Raw genomic sequence first — 22869 nt, 5'->3', positions numbered from 1 at the left:
TGGCGGCGGCATCAAGAGTGTTGCAGGAGGTGTGGCGGCGGCATCAAGAGTGTTGCAGCAGGTGTGGCGGCGGCGGCATCAAGAGTGCTGCAGCAGGTGTGGCGGCGGCATCAAGAGTGTTGCAGCAGGTGTGGCGGCGGCATCAAGAGTGTTGCAGCAGGTGTGGCGGTGGCGGCATCAAGAGTGTTGCAGCAGGTGTGGCGGCGGCATCAAGAGTGTTGCAGCAGGTGTGGCGGCGGCGGCATCAAGAGTGTTGCAGCAGGTGTGGCGGCGGCATCAAGAGTGTTGCAGGAGGTGTGGCGGCGGCATCAAGAGTGTTGCAGCAGGTGTGGCGGCGGCATCAAGAGTGTTGCAGCAGGTGTGGCGGCGGCATCAAGAGTGTTGCAGCAGGTGTGGCGGCGGCATCAAGAGTGTTGCAGCAGGTGTGGCGGCGGCATCAAGAGTGTTGCAGCAGGTGTGGCGGCGGCATCAAGAGTGTTGCAGCAGGTGTGGCGGCGGCATCAAGAGTGTTGCAGGAGGTGTGGCGGCGGCATCAAGAGTGTTGCAGCAGGTGTGGCGGCGGCATCAAGAGTGTTGCAGGAGGTGTGGCGGCGGCATCAAGAGGGTTGCAGGAGGTGTGGCGGCGGCATCAAGAGTGTTGCAGCAGGTGTGGCGGTGGCGGCAAGAGTGTTGCAGCAGGTGTGGCGGCGGCATCAAGAGTGTTGCAACAGGTGTGGCGGCGGCATCAAGAGTGTTGCAGCAGGTGTGGCGGCGGCATCAAGAGTGTTGCAGCAGGTGTGGCGGCGGCATCAAGAGTGTTGCAGCAGGTGTGGCGGCGGCATCAAGAGGGTTGCAGGAGGTGTGGCGGCGGCATCAAGAGTGTTGCAGCAGGTGTGGCGGTGGCGGCAAGAGTGTTGCAGCAGGTGTGGCGGCGGCATCAAGAGTGTTGCAACAGGTGTGGCGGCGGCATCAAGAATGTTGCAGGAGGTGTGGTGGCGGCATCAAGAATGTTGCAGCAGGTGTGGCGGCGGCATCAAGAATGTTGCAGCAGGTGTGGCGGCGGCATCAAGAGTGTTGCAGCAGGTGTGGCGGCGGCATCAAGAGTGTTGCAGCAGGTGTGGCGGCGGCATCAAGAGTGTTGCAGGAGGTGTGGCGGCGGCATCAAGAGTGTTGCAGCAGGTGTGGCGGTGGCGGCAAGAGTGTTGCAGCAGGTGTGGCGGCGGCATCAAGAGTGTTGCAACAGGTGTGGCGGCGGCATCAAGAGTGTTGCAGGAGGTGTGGCGGCGGCATCAAGAATGTTGCAGCAGGTGTGGCGGCGGCATCAAGAATGTTGCAGCAGGTGTGGCGGCGGCATCAAGAGTGTTGCAGCAGGTGTGGCGGCGGCATCAAGAGTGTTGCAGCAGGTGTGGCGGCGGCATCAAGAGTGTTGCAGCAGGTGTGGCGGCGGCATCAAGAGTGTTGCAGCAGGTGTGGCGGCGGCATCAAGAGTGTTGCAGCAGGTGTGGCGGCGGCATCAAGAGTGTTGCAGCAGGTGTGGCGGTGGCGGCATCAAGAGTGTTGCAGCAGGTGTGGCGGCGGCATCAAGAGTGTTGCAGCAGGTGTGGCGGCGGCATCAAGAGTGTTGCAGGCGGTGTGGCGGCGGCATCAAGAGTGTTGCAGCAGGTGTGGCGGCGGCATCAAGAGTGTTGCAGCAGGTGTGGCGGTGGCGGCAAGAGTGTTGCAGCAGGTGTGGCGGCGGCAAGAGTGTTGCAGCAGGTGTGGCGACGGCATCAAGAGTGTGGCAGCAGGTGTGGTGGCGGCAAGAGTGTTGCAGCAGGTGTGGCAGCAGGGGTGGTGACTGTGGCGCGCCCCCTCCACTTAGTGTCACACCAGCGACACATCACCGTACAAGACAATACGCGAGGCTGACCAAGACTCCTGATAAACGTGTTCAGAATCACGCAAGTTATGTTGAGTGAAGGAGATAATGTCCCCGGTGTGTCGGCTACCTCAGGGTGCTCTTAAAGCTTAGTTCTCCTTGCAGGTCTTCAAGCTGGTCACTACGCTAATAGTTTAGTACTTTGTAAGTTAAAGGAATCGTCAGAAGTGAGTAATTATCATAACATTGTCAGGAGAGAGCTAAAGACCAACACCAAAGCGTAAATTAGACGAGGAAAAGCAGCACTAATTGTTAGGTCAACATTATATATGTTGATATATATAGTATATATATACTAATATATATGATATATTAGTATATATATATAACTAAGCCACCTCGTCAAGACGGGTTGTACGGTGGGCGATATCTTTGTGGTGATATCAACACCCGTCTGTGATAACATCCACATTCTGGGGGATTTAAATTTAATAAAATTAAACTTAACAACAAAAACTAAAAAAATGTTTACGAGAATTTTTAGTAGTTGAAAACTGTTTTTTAAACAATATGTTTGAGATGTAACCGGGAAGTATAAGAGTTGTGGAAATAGAAACAAAGAAATAGTGTGCGACATACAGCAGAATATTTTGTTTTGCATAGTAAAGGTGCTTGTGATTGATTAAGTCAGGACCTGATGGATGTATACTGGCCTACCTTGTCCCCCAGACAGTCGACAGTCCTCTGGAGTCACCACCATCACGCCGCCGCCACCACCACCACCACCACACCACCAACACCACCACGCCACCACCACCACGCCACCTGACACTGCCCTAATCTCAACGGGAATATTACAATGACGGATGATGTAGTGGACCTACGATAGTGGACCGTCAGTGGACCTACGATAGGCGGACCAATAGCAGTGTCCGGTGTAGCAGGGCGTACTATCCTGCGCTGACCGCAGAGTACACCTCTGCCACACACCGTAATTAGTGCCTGGTTGCCCCAACAGCTGGGACAACCAGGCACATAATATACGGGTATTGTCATGCTGAGGGATAACTAACGCCTGGACACCCGCTTCGTGTCAACGTTGACTGTACTGTGAGTGACGAGCTTAGCTCCGTGTCAGTGGGCCGAGGCACCGCAGGGCAGGAGAGGAGTGCTGTGCACGACAAGCAGCCCTGGCACTCTTGTGGGGCACTCAGCGAGACTTGGTCGGGACCGGGACGGGAGCTGGTCGGGAGCTGGTCGGGACCTGATTTGACACTAGTCGGGGACGTGGCTGGGGCTGGATAGTATTATAGACTGTGGGTTGGTTGGTGTTGTCGTCGTTGATCCTTCTCTACGGACAACCCAATCCACAACTCGGTAGAGTGCTTATACTAGGAGATCACCCTTGGCGCTTCTGGCTCTTGGAGAGGGGCTCAACGTCACACGTTTAGGGGATGCGGCTCCAACACTTAGCCTCGTTGTCACGTGCACACACCCACTCGAGCCGCTGTGACTCCCCACTCTCTCCTTAGGTGATATGATCTCCTCAATCCCCTTTTTGACTTATTAGTATTACCTTTTACCCTGTCCACAGCAGTGGTTCTTGGCTCTTTCTCTCTCTCTCTCCTTCTTCACTACTTCCTGGGAAGCCTCACTAGGACAAGGGCAAACACCAGCAAATTGTGACACATTTACTGAACAAAGCACATACACGATACATACACACATATAATAATAATGAATCCTATACTCTATAATATCACAATCAGGTTGCACTCCAATACCATCAGAACTCTATTATCAGCTTATCAAGTGGTATCCTATCTCCTGGTTCACCACCTGATACTATTAACCTCCTCAAGTTGGTCAAGCCTACATACACTGTTGCACTATCAGCAAGATAATATATATATAGAAAATCAGCATTTGAATGCAATAACATGTATCAGTATAAATGTTCATTGATACACGACAATGATTAATCGATCAATATCAGTCCTAGAACGCATACATCTGTAGGTAATCAAGCCTACGATTGTAACTCTAAACTTCAGTATAAAACACTCCTTGACATAAGAATGCAAACAGTCACTCACCTCTCACTGCGTCTTGCACGCTACTGACAACCAAACACTATCAATTCCCTATAAGTAATCCACCAGAACTTCCCCTTCCACCTCTGGAAGTTCACTACCCTAATATCTTTAGGTTCTGCCGGGCTTCACTACCAGGATCCTCTGCAGCTCCTCCAGGCTGCTATCATGAAGTTTCCTTGTGCAACTACGGTGCTTCACCCTTCTGTTAGGTTCTTCCACAGCTCTCTTGGCTGCTACACCACCTCTACAGAAGCACGTGACACTCCTCTTCACTGCTGCTTCTCCTCACAGCTCGAGGTCCTCTGCTCCACTACCTTGGAGTCTCATCAGCTACATCATCTGCTGGCTTCGAAGTTCTCAGCAACTTCTTCCCCAAAAGACAAACCTGCAACCCATCGACGTTCCAATAAAATGTTCCCCTTTAACACATAAACAAAAATAACCACACAATATGCTTGCCTCAAACCTCTATCTGTCCTCTACATACAGTGAGAGTGGACTCCCCCGTTTTGGGCGGGTCCATACTCCACCTCGCCTGGCGGCGGTCCTCACTCGCTGGGAGGGTCTTCCTCCATCCAGAGCCAGGCTCCCTCAGTCGTCCGCCAGCGCTCAGAGGGGACGGACGTCGCTCCGTGTTCCTCCCTCTCCACTCTCTTATTTCAGGCTTTCTGCCTTATTAAAATATGTCTAACTTATAAATAAACATTGCTACTGTCGCTGGGCACACGACCAACTACAAGTGATCACTATGAACTGGCGTTTATCGTGCTTACCACAGATTAATTGGTCGAGGGCGCTTTCCCTCTGACGGCGTCTGGTCAGGGCGCTCCCACGGCCCACAATAATGCTTCTGGGCGATTTAATATCTGCTCGTCGACCAGGACTTGAGACCACAACGTTCCCAGCTCGATTCCACAGCTGGTACGTCCGCACACTTCTCTTCTCTTCGAGATATATCACTAGGGGTTCCCTTCTGGCGGGAGCTCAAACGGAGCGCGGCTTCCCCCTGCGATGTCTGGCACTCAAGTGAGGTCAAGGTCCTCCGGAAGCGAGCCTCACGCCTCCAGCAAAATGTCCACATCTCCTAGCCAGTCATTTATCCATTTCCTTACTTACTGCCCATAATCTTAAATTGTTTTACATATCCAACCAGCCCTTTTTCATATGGGTTATCACCTCAATATTTGCTAGTCCTTCTAGTTAGGTCAGGCTTGCTGAATAACTCTCAAGGAGGGAGACTCGTTTCTCCTGTAGGCTGAGATCATAACACTCCCCCCCCCCTTATTTTTGAGAGTTATTCTAGTGGCTAGGCTCGAGATAACGCATCAGCCACTACATTGTCTCGCCCTCTTATGTGCGTTATCACCAGGTCATACTCTTGGAGCGATAAAAACCATCTGGTTAATCTCTGGTTTGCATGCTTCATTTTCTTCAGGAAAACTAGGGGATTATGGTCTGTATACACCGTTACTGGGTGTCCTCCCCCACTCACATACACTTCAAAATGTTTCAATGCCATCACCAGGGCCAAAGTCTCTTTCTCGACTGTACTGTACGACCTCTGGTGCTTAACGAACTTCTTCGAGAAGAAGGACACGGGGCGGTAAATTCCATCATTCTGCTGCGTCAGTACAGCTCCGGCCCCTATATCACTGGCATCTACAAATAACGTAAATGGCGCTTCAAAATCTGGCGACACTAGTACAGGTGCCCCAGTCAACAGTCTTTTGGTCTTCTCAAACGCTTCTTGTGCTGTTCCATTCCACTCCCACTTCTTGCTCTTTGATAGCAAACTCGTCATAGGAGCGGCTATGGTGGAGAAATTTTCACAGAACTTCCGGTAATATCCAATCATACCGAGGTATCTCAACAATTCTTTCTTACTCCTGGGCACCGGGAAGTTGTCAATGGCCTCCACCTTTGTTCTTACCGGAGCAACCTCGCCTTGCCCTACTATATATCCAAGGTACTTCAGGCGGGCTCTCCCGAACTCGCTTTTTGCCAAGTTGATCGTCATGTTGGCCTTCTCCAACCGATCGAACAAATCTAAAAGTCGATCCACGTGATCCTTCCAGGAATCAGCGAACACCACAATATCATCGATGTACACTGCACATCCAGTCGCGCCTTGTAATACCTGATTCATTACTCGTTGAAAACAACTACCACTATTCTTCATTCCGAACGGCACCACTTTATATTGGTACAAGCCGTCGGGTGTCACGAACGCTGAGATCCTCTTGGCCTCCTCAGACAGGGGAATCTGGTAGTATCCCTTCAACAGGTCTATCTTCGAGACATACCGTGCACTCCCAATCCGATCTATGCAATCGTCAATGCGCGGTATCGGAAACGAGTCAGCGACCGTGAGTGCATTCACTTTCCTATAATCGGTACAGAACCGGTACGTGCCGTCACTCTTCTTCACGAGGAGGCACGGCGAACTCCAGTCACTGTCGCTAACCTCTGCCAAGTCGTTATCTAGCAGATACTTCACTTCTGCTCTCATTGCCGCTGCTTTCTCCGGGTTAACTCTGTAAGGGTGCTGCTTGATGGGCTCAGCACTCCCTACATTCACTTCGTGCACCGTTCCGCGGTGTCTTCTAGGCACGTCCGTGAATAACGACTTATTCCTCCGTAGGATCTCCACTAGCTCCTGTCGTTGGTCATCCTCCAAATGACCCAGACGCTCACCTATCTTGGCCAGGCTTTCTGTATTTGATATCTTCGCGCCATCGGCCTTCTCTAACTTACAGTTCTCCTCTTCTATCTCTTTGCCGTCTCCTCCACACAGCACCGTCGCCTGCAATGGGGTTTCCATCGGTTCTTCATCGCCTAGAGGCTTATCTCTGTCATAGTACCTCTTCATCATGTTCACGTGGCAAACCTGTGACTTCCTCGGACGATCTGGCATGTGGATTACATAATTCACATCCCCTAATGCCTTCTGGATGGTATATGGTCCACAAAATCTCGACTCGTATATACTTCCTTTTACCGGTAGCAAGACTAACACCTGATCTCCTTCTTGAAATTTCCTGCCCTTCGCCTTCCTGTCGTGGTACCTTACCATCTCTGCCTGGGATGTCCTCAAATTTTCCTTGGCCAAATCTCTGGCCCTAGAGAGTCGCTCTCTAAAAGTCTCCACATATTTTCCCACGTCCACCTTAGGCCTATCCACGGTGAGCTGCTCCTTCAGCGCGCCCACTGGGCTCCTCACGGAGTGTCCGTACACCAGTTGAAATGGGGTGAATCTGAGTGATTCTACTACCGCATCCCTGATGGCGAACAACACGGATGGTAATGCCTCGTCCCAACTACTCCCTTCCTCAGCGCAGTATATCCTCAACAAGCTCTTTAGCGTTCCATGGAAACGCTCCAATGCTCCCTGCGACTGAGGGTGATACGGTGACGAGCGCACTTGCTCTACTCTCCATCCTTTCACAGTTTCCCTAAACAACTTCGACTGGAAGACACTCCCCTGGTCCGTCTGGATAACCTTGGGCATTCCTACCCACGCAATGTAGTTCTGTAGTCTATCCAGAACGGCTCTCGACGTCACTCTTCTCAGAGGGATTGCTTCAGGGAAACGGGTGGCCATGCACATTATGGTCAGTAAGTACTCGTGGCCTTTTCTGGTCCTCGGCAACGGACCTACACAGTCTATCAAGACTCTCTCAAAAGGCTCGCCAAATGCCGGTATGGGCTTTAAGGGTGCCTTTGGTATAGCTGGAGCCGGCTTACCTGCACGTTGGCACGCCAAACATGTCCTACAATATTTCTTTACCTCCTTCCACACGTTCGGCCAGTAGAAGTGCTCCTGCACCTTATTTAAGGTCTTCTTCACCCCCAAGTGCCCTGCCATATCTACGGAGTGGGCTAGTTCTAACACAGCCGCCCTAAACTCCTTCGGCACTAACACTTGGTGCTTCTCCAACCATACCTTATCTGCGCCGGCTTTGTCCGGTCGCCATTTCCTCATTAGTACATCATCGTCCAAGTAGTAATACACGGGGGACTCCGGACATGAATTTCCCCCTTTTGCCTCCCTGATTAGATCTATAAACTCCTCTTTCTGAGCCCTAATCAGGTCCGCTCGGTTCACGCTGAACTTTTCAGGTAGGGTCATTTTCACTTCCTGTCTCCTCGAATCCTCATTCTTCTGAGCTCGATCTTCGTCGAACAGCCCAGACATGTCCATGTTGACCTCCTCCCTTGGTGGAGTCGACACTGCCATATCATCTCCAATGTCTTCCTCGGCGGCTACGTCCGACTCTGTCACTACACAGGCCGGGTATACGATGACTTGACTGTCCTCTGCCTCATCTTCAAGGATGCTGGCTAGATCTGTCTTGTCCGGCGTTCCACTTGTACCGCGGTCCTTCTGGTTCACCTCCGGCACAGCTTTTACTATCAGCTCTGGCAGCACCTTGGACCCACACAAGTCGTTCCCCAGGATCACTTGGACTCCTGGAACAGGTATGTTGGGGCACACTCCCAACATCACCTCCGCCGACAAATAATCTGACTTCAACTGGACAGCACATACGGGCATGTCACTCTTAGACAACAACCCATGAACCTTTATCCTCCTACTGCCAGCTAACAGTCGATCATTTCTTATTAGGCCTCTCAGAATCAAGCTCTGATTGGCTCCAGTATCCCTGAGGATACTAACCTCCACCTCGGGTTGACCTTCTATGCCGACCCAACCTTTACTAATGAACGGCCTATACCGCTCGTTCATCAAATCTACCTTCTGTGGTTTGTCTTGTTGTACATCAATGTACTTCTTCCGGGGATCACATGTCGTCAGGGTCACGACTCTCTTGCCCTGCCGACAATCTCGCATCATGTGACCTGATCTGTTGCACTTGTAGCATCTCATTTGGGAGAAATCTCTCCTATACGCCCCCGAGTAGCTCTGACTCTGCCCACTCGTATTGGAGTTCCTCGGGCCAGATGTACTACTCATACTCTGTGGAGCTTCATTGGACTCTTGTCTCCTCTGCACACTTTTATTTTCCTGCTTACCTCCAGCAGGCGGACTCGGCAACTTTCCTTCCTGGAGCTTAAAACTAGCTGGTCTGCTTGTCTGCCCCCCAAAACTTCTTCCTCCCCAGACTCCACTGGGTCTGCTATTGCTGCGTCTCGCCTCGCTTCTCACTCTGTTCTCCCTTAAGCTCTTGTATGCTTCAGTAATCATATCCGCCCTATCTGCGGCATCTTTCACCTCCTTTATCCCTGCTTCTTGGATCTTGAACTTTGTTTCGGGATGCATCATCTCCAAGAACTTCTCCATGACCATCAGTTGCTTCAGGTCAGCATAAGATCCAACTCCAGCAGCCTCAATCCACTTCTGGAATCGTCTTTCCAGATCTCTTGCTGTCTCAGCAAACGTACATGCTCCAACTTTGATCATTTCTCTGAAGCGCTTCCTATAAGCCTCTGAGGTTAACTGAAACGAGCGCAATATGCTGCTCTTTACTGTGGCGTAATCCTGGCACTCTTCCAGTGACAATTGGGTGTATGCCTCCCTGGCTGCACCGGTCAATCTTAACTGGACAAGCTGGGCCCATTCCTCCTGTGGCCACTCCTTGATGCTGGCTACTTTTTCAAAATGCTCGAAGAAGCTCTCCGCCTCTTCGGGAACAAACAAGGGAATGTCCTTCTCCCTAACCCTAACATCTGGTGGGTGTGATACCTGGGTGGTGCTCTCTGGCAACCCATGTTCAATCCTTTGCTCAGCCAAGGTTCTATTCGCTTCTATCTGCATTTGTTTTGTTCTCTCTTTTTCTTTTTCGACCTGGGCTCTTTCTTTTTCTTTCTCCTGTTCCAACTCCAGTTCTCTTACTCTGGTTTTCTCTTTTTCTATTTCCAGTCTGGTTTTCTCTTTTTCCTTCTCGGCTTCATTTTTCATCTGGAGTTCCAATTTCATCTTTTCCAGCTGGAACTGTCTCTCCTTGTCCTCACGCTGCATCTGGAGCTCTAACTGGAATCTCTCCAAGCTCCTATTTCGGCTACTCCTGCTACTGCGGCTACTCTTGCTGCTCCTACTCGATCCCTGGGATCTCACGTCATCCTGCCCATCATCCTCCTTTCTACTTTCAGCTCCTTCCTGGGCTCCTTGTTCTGCCGCTTCACTTCTGGCTCTCAACTGCCTCAGGATCTCATCCTTCATCCCAGCTACTTTAGATGCTTTCAACCTGATGCCACATTTTTCTGCTATCTGTTTCAATTGATCCCTCGTGCAACCTTCTAAATCCTCAGGCTTGCCTGACTCCACAAACGCTTGCACCTTATCCATCTTTGTCCTGTGAGTCTTCCCAAGAGAGAATATACACCTGCGTTCACACAGTTTATCTATTTCAGCAAGGGTGTACAAATCCACTCTTGGACAGGGTGTGGGTGTGTCAGTTCACTCTCCCGGACACAGGCCCCCAATTTATTATAGACTGTGGGTTGGTTGGTGTTGTCGTCGTTGATCCTTCTCTACGGACAACCCAATCCACAACTCGGTAGAGTGCTTATACTAGGAGATCACCCTTGGCGCTTCTGGCTCTTGGAGAGGGGCTCAACGTCACACGTTTAGGGGATGCGGCTCCAACACTTAGCCTCGTTGTCACGTGCACACACCCACTCGAGCCGCTGTGACTCCCCACTCTCTCCTTAGGTGATATGATCTCCTCAATCCCCTTTTTGACTTATTAGTATTACCTTTTACCCTGTCCACAGCAGTGGTTCTTGGCTCTTTCTCTCTCTCTCTCCTTCTTCACTACTTCCTGGGAAGCCTCACTAGGACAAGGGCAAACACCAGCAAATTGTGACACATTTACTGAACAAAGCACATACACGATACATACACACATATAATAATAATGAATCCTATACTCTATAATATCACAATCAGGTTGCACTCCAATACCATCAGAACTCTATTATCAGCTTATCAAGTGGTATCCTATCTCCTGGTTCACCACCTGATACTATTAACCTCCTCAAGTTGGTCAAGCCTACATACACTGTTGCACTATCAGCAAGATAATATATATATAGAAAATCAGCATTTGAATGCAATAACATGTATCAGTATAAATGTTCATTGATACACGACAATGATTAATCGATCAATATCAGTCCTAGAACGCATACATCTGTAGGTAATCAAGCCTACGATTGTAACTCTAAACTTCAGTATAAAACACTCCTTGACATAAGAATGCAAACAGTCACTCACCTCTCACTGCGTCTTGCACGCTACTGACAACCAAACACTATCAACTCCCTATAAGTAATCCACCAGAACTTCCCCTTCCACCTCTGGAAGTTCACTACCCTAATATCTTTAGGTTCTGCCGGGCTTCACTACCAGGATCCTCTGCAGCTCCTCCAGGCTGCTATCATGAAGTTTCCTTGTGCAACTACGGTGCTTCACCCTTCTGTTAGGTTCTTCCACAGCTCTCTTGGCTGCTACACCACCTCTACAGAAGCACGTGACACTCCTCTTCACTGCTGCTTCTCCTCACAGCTCGAGGTCCTCTGCTCCACTACCTTGGAGTCTCATCAGCTACATCATCTGCTGGCTTCGAAGTTCTCAGCAACTTCTTCCCCAAAAGACAAACCTGCAACCCATCGACGTTCCAATAAAATGTTCCCCTTTAACACATAAACAAAAATAACCACACAATATGCTTGCCTCAAACCTCTATCTGTCCTCTACATACAGTGAGAGTGGACTCCCCCGTTTTGGGCGGGTCCATACTCCACCTCGCCTGGCGGCGGTCCTCACTCGCTGGGAGGGTCTTCCTCCATCCGGAGCCAGGCTCCCTCAGTCGTCCGCCAGCGCTCAGAGGGGACGGACGTCGCTCCGTGTTCCTCCCTCTCCACTCTCTTATTTCAGGCTTTCTGCCTTATTAAAATATGTCTAACTTATAAATAAACATTGCTACTGTCGCTGGGCACACGACCAACTACAAGTGATCACTATGAACTGGCGTTTATCGTGCTTACCACAGATTAATTGGTCGAGGGCGCTTTCCCTCTGACGGCGTCTGGTCAGGGCGCTCCCACGGCCCACAATAATGCTTCTGGGCGATTTAATATCTGCTCGTCGACCAGGACTTGAGACCACAACGTTCCCAGCTCGATTCCACAGCTGGTACGTCCGCACACTTCTCTTCTCTTCGAGATATATCACTAGGGGTTCCCTTCTGGCGGGAGCTCAAACGGAGCGCGGCTTCCCCCTGCGATGTCTGGCACTCAAGTGAGGTCAAGGTCCTCCGGAAGCGAGCCTCACGCCTCCAGCAAAATGTCCACATCTCCTAGCCAGTCATTTATCCATTTCCTTACTTACTGCCCATAATCTTAAATTGTTTTACATATCCAACCAGCCCTTTTTCATATGGGTTATCACCTCAATATTTGCTAGTCCTTCTAGTTAGGTCAGGCTTGCTGAATAACTCTCAAGGAGGGAGACTCGTTTCTCCTGTAGGCTGAGATCATAACAATAGGGCCTACTCAGATAGTGTTCAGGGAATGGTCGGACCTGGTCGAGGGAGAGTCGAGGACGAGTCGAGGACGGGTCGAGGGCTGGACAAGGACTGGTCGAAGGCTGGTCGAAGGCTGGTCGAGGACTGGTCGAAGACTGGTCGAGGACTGGGGAGGGTCCCAAGTCCGGATAGGGAGGGGGAAAATGCCCAAGACTGGACTACGGTTCGTCATCAAGCCCACACATACTACACCCCCCAACTACACAGACACTACCACACTCCACAGTATCACTTCCAAAACTGGACAAACCATTGCCACAACAACACACCCTGGGTCAGGGTAGAGAGGAGGGAGAACTACCAAAACCTTCCAGAAGTGACACACAATATGGACAATCATTCATATTTGCAAACATTCAAGGTCTAAATTCAAAGTCAAGAAATAAAGTTAAGTTCATAAATGGCCTCCTGTTAGAGTCAAACTCAATATTTGGGGCATTCACGGAAACTCATACGAAAGATTACATTTATAGTGAAATCTGGATTCCAAATTATAATTTATATAGATGTGATAGAGAAAATAGGTCAAATGGAGGAGTAGGTCTAGGTAGAGGACCTGGTATGCACAGAGCTACTAAACTCAACTAATGAGGTGGTAGAGGTACTTGGAATTAAGGTAGAAAAAATAAACTTAATTATTATTCTAATATATAAACCGCCAGATACAACGGTTGAGGAATTCACAAAGCAGATGCACAAAATAGAGAATCAATTTACCAAGTCTAAGATGGAGAATGGTAAACACGAATATCATAGCAGGGAATGACCCGGGAAATAACCAACCACAGGTCAGAGAACTTTTGAGATTCTGTGACAAATTCTCGCTCAATCAACAGATTACAGAACCAACTAGGAACGAAAACACACTAGACTTGCTATTCACAAGCACCATAAGCTCATTGAAGTGCGAACTAGCATAAATAACGGTAGTAGGTCTAAGATACCCAACAAGCGAGAAGGAGTATTCAATCAATTCAATTTCAACAATAAGAGGATCGACTGGGAAAAATAAATATAGACCTTGCAACCATTCAATGGGAGACGGTCTTAAGCGACAAAACTCCCACAAGGGGAATAGCTCAACTGGCAGCTGAAGCTTACAAGGTCTGCTTGAAGCACGTGCCTGTGAGGAGGGGCAGAAAGAGGACCACTCTAGAAAGAGAACGCAGACGACTGTACAGGAGAAGGAAAAAATAACGGAAATGCTAAGGCAGACACGACTATCACAAGCAAGTAAAATAAATCTAAACAGGGAGATCGAAGAAATAGAACAAACGTTGAAGCGATCATACGAGGCTGAGGAAATGGAATTGGAACAGAAAGCTATACAAGAGATGAAGAAAAGTCCAAAATATTTTTTCACATACGCAAAATCAAAATCAAAAACCTCCACCAGTATTGGACCTTTAATTACAACTGAAGGTACGTACACAGAGGACAACAAAGAAATTAGTGAAATTCTAAGAAGCCAGTATGAGGCTATGTTTAGCACACCAATAAACAACATGAAAGTTGATGACCCAGACAGTTTCTTAATGAATGACATTCAAGCTGCAGATAATATAACGGATATTTCCACAAACTCGGAAGACTTTGAAAGAGAAATTGACAATATACCCATGCACTCAGCTCCTGGGCCTGACTCGTGGAATTCAATATTCATAAAGAAATGTAAAGTACCAGTAGCGAGAGCACTCAGCGTAATATGGAGAAAGAGCCTGGATACAGGGGAGATACCAGCAGCACTTAAATCTGCAGATATAGCTCCTCTGCACCAGGATGGGGGGGAGTAAAGCCTTGGCAAAAAATTATAGGCCAGTTGCACTAATATCACACAGGCCAGTTGCACTAATATCACACATAATAACAGTTTTTGAAAGAGTGATTAGGAATCAAATTTCTAGTTTTATGGAAAATAATGAGTTACACAATCCAGGACAACATGGATTTAGAGCGGGAAGATCCTGTTTGTCACAGTTACTCAACCACTATGACAAAATCACAGAAGTTCTAGAAGAAAAGCAAAATGCAGACATAGTATACACAGACTTTGCAAAGGCATTCGACAAATGTGACCATGTAGTGATTGCACACAAAATGAGGTCAATGGGAATAACTGGTAAAGTAGGACGCTGGATACTCAATTTCCTCTCGAATAGAACACAAAGAGTTCAAATAAAATCAAATCAAATCAAAGTCAATCAAATAAAATCAAGTCCAAGCGCAGTTAAAAGCTCTGTACCTCAAGGTACAGTCCTTGCACCACTGCTGTTCCTATTTCTTATATCAGTTATAGATAAAAATACACGTCACAGCTTCGTGTCATCCTTTGCAGATGACACAAAAATCAGCATGCAAATTACCTCTGCTGAAGACATGAAAAATTACAAGCAGATATCAACAAAGTTTTCGGTTGGGCAGCAGAAAATAACATGATGTTTAACAGCGATAAATTCCAGGTACTCAGGTACGGCAAAAATGAGGATCTGAAACATAATACAGGGTACAAAACACAATCGAATCTGCCCATAATAGGTAAACAACATGTCAAGGATTTGGGAATAATGATGTCCGACGATCTAACGTTTAGGGAGCATAACCAAGCAAGTATTGCGTCAGCCAGAAAAAATGATAGGATGGATTACGAGAACTTTCAAATCCAGGGATCCCATTACGATGGTTGTACTATTCAAGTCACTTCTGTTGTCCCGTCTCGAGTACTGCTCAGTACTCAATTTCCCCTTCAGAGCAGGAGAGATTGCTGAAATTGAGGGAATACAGAGAACATATATGACACGCATAGACGCGATAAAGCACCTAAATTATTGGGATCGTCTCAAAGCTCTCCAAATGTACTCACTAGAAAGGAGACGAGAGAGATACCAAATAATATACACATGGATAATACTGGAGGGCCTGGGGCCAGATTCACGAAAGCACTTACGCAAATACTTATGAACTTGTACATCTTTCCTCAATCTTTGACGGCTTTGGTTACATTTATTAAACAGTTTACAAGCATGAAAACTTGCCAATCAACTGTTGTTATTGTTATAAACAGCCTCCTGGTGCTTCGGAGCTCATTACTTGTTTAATAATTGTAAACAAAGCCGCCAAAGATTGAGAAAAGATGTACAGGTTCGTAAGTGCTTGCGTAAGTACTTTCGTGAATCTGGCCCCAGGTCCCTAATCTACACAGTAAAATAACAACGTCCTGAAGTGAACGATATGGAAGAAAATGCAGAATGGAACCAGTGAAGTGCAGGTGCGCCATGGGCACAATCAGAGAACACTGTATAAACATCAGAGGTCCACGGTTGTTCAACGTCCTCCCAGCGACTATAAGAAATATTGCCGGAATAACCGTGGACATCTTCAAGAGAAAACTAGACTTTTCTAAAAGACGTTCCGGACCAACCGGGCTGTGGTGGGTATGTGGGCCTGCGGGCCGCTCCAAGCAATAGCCTGGTGGACCAAACTCTCACAAGTCAAGTCTGGCCTCGGGCCGGGCTTGGGGAGTAGAAGAACACCCAGAACCCCATCAACCAGGTATCAACCAGGACTGGTCGAGGGCTGGACGAGGAGTGGTCGAGGGCTGGTCGAGGGCTGGATGAGGGCTGGTCGAGGGCTGGACGAGGGCTGGACGAGGGCTGGTCGAGGGCTGGTCGAGGGCTGGACGAGAGCTGGTCGAGGGCTGGACGAGAGCTGGTCGAGGGCTGGACGAGAGCTGGTCGAGGGCTGGTCGAGGACTGGTCGAGGACTGGTCGAGGACTGGTCGAGGACTGGTCGAGAGCTGGTCGAGGGCTGGACGAGAGCTGGTCGAGGACTGGTCGAGGACTGGTCGAGGACTGGTCGAGGGCTGGTCGAGGACTGGTCGAGGGCTGGTCGAGGGCTGGACGAGGGCTGGTCGAGGACTGGATGAGGGCTGGATGAGGGCTGGACGAGGGCTGGACGAGGGCTGGTCGAGGACTGGTCGAGGACTGGTCGAGGACTGGTCGAGGACTGGTCGAGAACTGGTCGAGGACTGGTCGAGGACTGGTCGAGAACTGGTCGAGGACTGGTCGAGGGCTGGTCGAGAACTGGTCGAGGACTGGTCGAGGACTGGTCGAGAACTGGTCGAGGACTGGTCGAGAACTGGTCGAGGACTGGTCGAGGACTGGTCGAGGACTGGTCGAGGACTGGTCGAGAACTGGTCGAGGACTGGTCGAGGACTGGTCGAGGGCTGGTCGAGAACTGGTCGAGGACTGGTCGAGGACTGGTCGAGGACTGGTCGAGATAATAAACAAGTATACTATCTAAGTCTTTACTAGAGATGAACTAAATGCATTTATAGAAGCATTAATGTCTCGGAAACAACCAGTTCCTGGAGAACTCCCCACTAACAAACAAACAAACACCACACAAAGACCGCCGTGTAACAGCCGCGGCGCCACAGTCAGACACTCACCTCACACTTGAACACAAACAAACCACACAGATAAACACATCCTTCAGCACAAAAGGCTGCAAACAAATGTAACAAGGTAAGCAGACGTTCACATAATGGAACTAAGAGAAACAAACCAGGAGTCCCACAAGTAAACAAGGCTGTTCGGCCTGTCATTCCGCCAGCACGCAAGTGAACGCCACTGACAACCTACACAACTCTAACACACTTGTCAACGTCACTAGAGCCTACCAGGACGCAGCTGGGGGGCCAGCAAGCTGGGGGGTCAGCAAGCTGGGGGGCCAGCAAGCTGGGGGGTCAGCAAGCTGGGGGGCCAGCAAGCTGGGGGGCCAGCAAGCTTGGGGCCAGCAAGCTGGGGGGCCAGCAAGCTGGGGGGTCAGCAAGCTGGGGGGCCAGCAAGCTGGGGGGTCAGCAAGCTGGGGGCCAGCAAGCTGGGGGGGCCAGCAAGCTGGGGGGCCAGCAAGCTGGGGGGCCAGCAAGCTGGAGGGTCAGCAAGCTGGGGGGCCAGCAAGCTGGGGGGTCAGCAAGCTGGGGGGTCAGCAAGCTGGGGGGGCCAGCAAGCTGGGGGGGCCAGCAAGCTGGGGGGCCAGCAAGCTGGGGGGCCAGCAAGCTGGGGGGCCAGCAAGCTGGGGGCCAGCAAGCCGGGGGGGTCAGCAAGCTGGGGGGGCCAGCAAGCTGGGGGGCCAGCAAGCTGGGGGGTCAGCAAGCTGGGGGGTCAGCAAGCTGGGGGGCCAGCAAGCTGGGGGGTCAGCAAGCTGGGGGGTCAGCAAGCTGGGGGGCCAGCAAGCTGGGGGGCCAGCAAGCTGGGGGGTCAGCAAGCTGGGGGGCCAGCAAGCTGGGGGGTCAGCAAGCTGGGGGGTCAGCAAGCTGGGGGGTCAGCAAGCTGGGGGGCCAGCAAGCTGGGGGGTCAGCAAGCTGGGGGGCCAGCAAGCTGGGGGGCCAGCAAGCTGGGGGGCCAGCAAGCTGGGGGGTCAGCAAGCTGGGGGGCCAGCAAGCTGGGGGGCCAGCAAGCTGGGGGGCCAGCAAGCTGGGGGGTCAGCAAGCTGGGGGGTCAGCAAGCTGGGGGGCCAGCAAGCTGGGGGGTCAGCAAGCTGGGGGGCCAGCAAGCTGGGGGGCCAGCAAGCTGGGGGCCCGCAAGCTGGGGGCCAGCAAGCTGGGGGGTCAGCAAGCTGGGGGGCCAGCAAGCTGGGGGGCCAGCAAGCTGGGGGGCCAGCAAGCTGGGGGGCCAGCAAGCTGGGGGGTCAGCAAGCTGGGGGGCCAGCAAGCTGGGGGGTCAGCAAGCTGGGGGGTCAGCAAGCTGGGGGGTCAGCAAGCTGGGGGGCCAGCAAGCTGGGGGGCCCGCAAGCTGGGGGGCCAGCAAGCTGGGGGGTCAGCAAGCTGGGGGGTCAGCAAGCTGGGGGGTCAGCAAGCTGGGGGGCCAGCAAGCTGGGGGGTCAGCAAGCTGGGGGGCCAGCAAGCTGGGGGGTCAGCAAGCTGGGGGGTCAGCAAGCTGGGGGGTCAGCAAGCTGGGGGCCCGCAAGCTGGGGGGTCAGCAAGCTGGGGGGTCAGCAAGCTGGGGGGTCAGCAAGCTGGGGGTCAGCAAGCTGGGGGGCCCGCAAGCTGGGGGGTCAGCAAGCTGGGGGGCCCGCAAGCTGGGGGGGCCAGCAAGCTGGGGGGCCAGCAAGCTGGGGGGTCAGCAAGCTGGGGGGCCAGCAAGCTGGGGGGCCAGCAAGCTGGGGGGCCAGCAAGCTGGGGGGCCAGCAAGCTGGGGGCCCGCAAGCTGGGGGGCCAGCAAGCTGGGGGGCCAGCAAGCTGGGGGGCCAGCAAGCTGGGGGGCCAGCAAGCTGGGGGGCCAGCAAGCTGGGGGGCCAGCAAGCTGGGGGCCCGCAAGCTGGGGGGTCAGCAAGCTGGGGGGCCAGCAAGCTGGGGGGCCAGCAAGCTGGGGGGCCAGCAAGCTGGGGGGCCAGCAAGCTGGGGGCCAGCAAGCTGGGGGGTCAGCAAGCTGGGGGGCCAGCAAGCTGGGGGGCCAGCAAGCTGGGGTTCCAGCAAGCTGGGGGGTCAGCAAGCTGGGGGGCCAGCAAGCTGGGGGGCCAGCAAGCTGGGGGGCCAGCAAGCTGGGGGGCCAGCAAGCTGGGGGGTCAGCAAGCTGGGGGGCCAGCAAGCTGGGGGGCCAGCAAGCTGGGGGTTCAGCAAGCTGGGGGGTCAGCAAGCTGGGGGGCCAGCAAGCTGGGGGGTCAGCAAGCTGGGGGGCCAGCAAGCTGGGGGGTCAGCAAGCTGGGGGGTCAGCAAGCTGGGGGGCCAGCAAGCTGGGGGGCCAGCAAGCTGGGGGGTCAGCAAGCTGGGGGGTCAGCAAGCTGGGGGGTCAGCAAGCTGGGGGGTCAGCAAGCTGGGGGGTCAGCAAGCTGGGGGGCCAGCAAGCTGGGGGGCCAGCAAGCTGGGGGGCCAGCAAGCTGGGGGGGCCAGCAAGCTGGGGGGTCAGCAAGCTGGGGGGTCAGCAAGCTGGGGGGTCAGCAAGCTGGGGGGTCAGCAAGCTGGAGGCCCGCAAGCTGGGGGGCCAGCAAGCTGGGGGGTCAGCAAGCTGGGGGGCCAGCAAGCTGGGGGGCCAGCAAGCTGGGGGGCCAGCAAGCTGGGGGGTCAGCAAGCTGGGGGGGTCAGCAAGCTGGGGGGTCAGCAAGCTGGGGGGTCAGCAAGCTGGGGGCCCGCAAGCTGGGGGGTCAGCAAGCTGGGGGCCCGCAAGCTGGGGGGCCCGCAAGCTGGGGGGTCAGCAAGCTGGGGGGCCAGCAAGCTGGGGGGCCAGCAAGCTGGGGGGCCAGCAAGCTGGGGGGCCAGCAAGCTGGGGGGCCAGCAAGCTGGGGGCCCGCAAGCTGGGGGGTCAGCAAGCTGGGGGGTCAGCAAGCTGGGGGGCCAGCAAGCCGGGGGGGCCAGCAAGCCGGGGGGGCCAGCAAGCTGGGGGGCCAGCAAGCTGGGGGGCCAGCAAGCTGGGGGGCCAGCAAGCTGGAGGGCCAGCAAGCTGGGGGGCCAGCAAGCTGGAGGGCCAGCAAGCTGGAGGGCCAGCAAGCTGGAGGGCCAGCAAGCTGGGGGGCCAGCAAGCTGGGGGGCCAGCAAGCTGGGGGGCCAGCAAGCTGGAGGGCCAGCAAGCTGGAGGGCCAGCAAGCTGGGGGGCCAGCAAGCTGGGGGGCCCTGACGTTCGTGTGCTGTTTGTAACCATCACCACATCTGGGAAATATTGCTTGAGATGCAATTATAGGCAATATTGTACTTGTTCAGTAGAAGTCAAAGGGTAGATGGAATTGTTATTAACGTGTTTAGAGAGAGAGAGAGAGAGAGAGAGAGAGAGAGAGAGAGAGAGAGAGAGAGAGAGAGAGAGAGAGAGAGAGAGAGAGAGAGAGAGAGAGAGAGAGAGAGAGAGAGAGAGAGAGAGAGAGAGAGAGAGAGAGAGAGAGAGAGAGAGAGAGAGAGAGAGAGAGAGAGAGAGAGAGAGAGAGAGAGAGAGAGAGAGAGAGAGAGAGAGAGAGAGAGAGAGAGAGGAGAGAGAGAGAGAGAGAGAGAGAGAGAGAGAGAGAGAGAGAGAGAGAGAGAGAGAGAGAGAGAGAGAGAGAGAGAGAGAGAGAGAGAGAGAGAGAGAGAGAGAGAGAGAGAGAGAGAGAGAGAGAGAGAGAGAGAGAGAGAGAGAGAGAGAGAGAGAGAGAGAGAGAGAGAGAGAGAGAGAGAGAGAGAGAGAGAGAGAGAGAGAGAGAGAGAGAGAGAGAGAGAGAGAGAGAGAGAGAGAGAGAGAGAGAGAGAGAGAGAGAGAGAGAGAGAGAGAGAGAGAGAGAGAGAGAGAGAGAGAGAGAGAGAGAGAGAGAGAGAGAGAGAGAGAGAGAGAGAGAGAGAGAGAGAGAGAGAGAGAGAGAGAGAGAGAGAGAGAGAGAGAGAGAGAGAGAGAGAGAGAGAGAGAGAGAGAGAGAGAGAGAGAGAGAGAGAGAGAGAGAGAGAGAGAGAGAGAGAGAGAGAGAGAGAGAGAGAGAGAGAGAGAGAGAGAGAGAGAGAGAGAGAGAGAGAGAGAGAGAGAGAGAGAGAGAGAGAGAGAGAGAGAGAGAGAGAGAGAGAGAGAGAGAGAGAGAGAGAGAGAGAGAGAGAGAGAGAGAGAGAGAGAGAGAGAGAGAGAGAGAGAGAGAAGATCATATCAGATCGAAAGTAAAAAATATGAAATGTTGTCTGAAATGGTAATATTAAACAGGTTGAAGTTCAACATCTTAAAACATGCGATAGAGACAAGGCACTGAGCATGACTTACTCTTTTACACTGCCTGCCCCTCTCATGTGGCAGAATTTTGTCTAAGGTGGAGAATGGTGCGAGAAGACGCCTCTCTTGGTCTTGACTTGTCTCAAGTGAACTGGTCAGAACACTAGAGCCCTCAACCCTGGCCAGATTATGCCGGACCCTCTGCTAAGTACGCAGCCTCTCTCTTGATATGCCACTCCGTCAAACAGCCAACCTTACCTGAAACGCTTAAACCCAATACAATCGAATACGATGCATTGAAAGCATAAATATTTCTGAGATGATACTTTTCATAGGGTTCCAAGGGTTGCTCCTGATGGCACGCACCTCAAATAGCCTCTGCTAACCAAGTCCAGCTCTTGGCCAGATCGTATGGCCTAGCGTCTAGGCCCAACGGCACGGCTTCTACTAACAGGAGAAAGGGGGAAAGGCGGGCCTCTGGCGCCTTAAAATCAGTTGCTTCGGGCAGATGGGACTCATCAGCCAGGGAAGGCAACGCATCTAGTGGGAAGGAAAACCCTGAATTCAAACCTCCGTTGTCTTGCAGCTAAACCCACTCATGGGAAAGGCTTCGGGAGTCAACCCTGAGGAAAAATCCAGAGTCGGAGTCCCTAAGGCAGTTTGCAGCTGTTCACAGGAGTTCTGCTGTCGTCATGATCTCTGTGTCACCAAATCCTTCTTCGACACCAAGCCCCAGCACAAGGTTTCCTGGAGACACCCCAGGTGTAAGCATTGGCATCAACTCTTCCTTGTGCTTACGGGGTGTAGCAATCTGAGAAGCGTCCAACTGGCCCGCAGCTTCCAGAGCGCCGATTGTGACACCGACAACTCTCTCGTCGCTTGCAAAGTAAAGTTCCAACCCCGGAAAATCCACAGAGCAAAGGAGGAGGGAAGACGACACATTAATGTAAACAAGACCCGTGATCTTCACAGGGTGGAGGAGTTCACTACTGCGCTGGTAAACGCCCTTCCTGGACCGCCCTTCAATAGCGCAAGTGAGAGGTGGTCACACCTCAGGGGCACCATTTTCAACACTGCCAAGTCTACCTTCGGTAAGAGGCAGAATAAATCAGTAGACTGGTTCGAGGCCAGTGCAGTTCGCAGACCGCGGCCATCGTCGGCAACATAAGAGGCATGTACGAAGGGATCAAACAGGCAACAGGCCCTTCGCAAAGCAGGACCGCTCCTCTGAAGTCAGCCACTGGAGAGATCATTAAAGACTGTGATCAACAGATGAATCTCTGGGTGGAACATTACTCCAAACTCTACTCCAGAGAGAACATGGTCAGCATAGAGGCCCTGGATGCAATCTATTGCCTGCCCATCATGGAAGAACTTTACCTTGAACCGACTGTGGAAGAAGTTGAGAAAGCACTGGATTCACTTTCCTCAGAGAAGGCCCCAGAAGACGACGGGATTCCGCCTGAAGTTCTCAAGTGTGCTCGAACACTTAAAACTGAGTGTTACGGACCCGAGTCCAGCGTCCGAGCCCGGAGCAGTGACGACCACGCCATCTGTGGGTCAGCTCCCGAAACCCCCTCCAAATGGACGACGCCATCTAGTGAGGACGAGATATACCGGCCACAAGGGCTAGTTTCCCGTCCTAATCAGCTCGTGACGTAGCCGCTGCTGACCTCTGGTGAGGTGACGCTTAGACAGCAACGCCATCTATGGAGTGGATAGGTGGGCGTTTGTGT

General features: G+C 52.3%; 2 protein-coding genes across 2 annotated transcripts; one reads left to right on the top strand and one right to left on the bottom strand.

The window, feature by feature from the left end:
* Positions 1–15970: 15970 nt before the first annotated feature.
* On the bottom strand, positions 15971–21210 carry LOC138359102 (microtubule-associated protein 6-like). The gene is made up of 2 exons (XM_069317809.1): positions 21185–21210; positions 15971–16748 (listed from the first exon to the last, which is right to left on the bottom strand). Exons 1-2 carry the CDS (start codon positions 21208–21210, stop codon positions 15971–15973), a joined length of 804 nt encoding a protein of 267 aa, XP_069173910.1.
* Positions 21211–21731: 521 nt separating this feature from the next.
* LOC138359101 (uncharacterized) lies at positions 21732–22301 on the top strand. The gene has a single exon (XM_069317808.1). It carries the CDS (start codon positions 21732–21734, stop codon positions 22299–22301), a length of 570 nt encoding a protein of 189 aa, XP_069173909.1.
* Positions 22302–22869: the final 568 nt, after the last annotated feature.

This window comes from Procambarus clarkii, chromosome 89, assembly GCF_040958095.1.
Source record: "Procambarus clarkii isolate CNS0578487 chromosome 89, FALCON_Pclarkii_2.0, whole genome shotgun sequence".
Classification (NCBI taxonomy): domain Eukaryota; kingdom Metazoa; phylum Arthropoda; class Malacostraca; order Decapoda; family Cambaridae; genus Procambarus; species Procambarus clarkii.
Note: the sequence above shows the minus strand (reverse complement) of the source record. Positions and strands in the feature narration are given on the sequence as shown.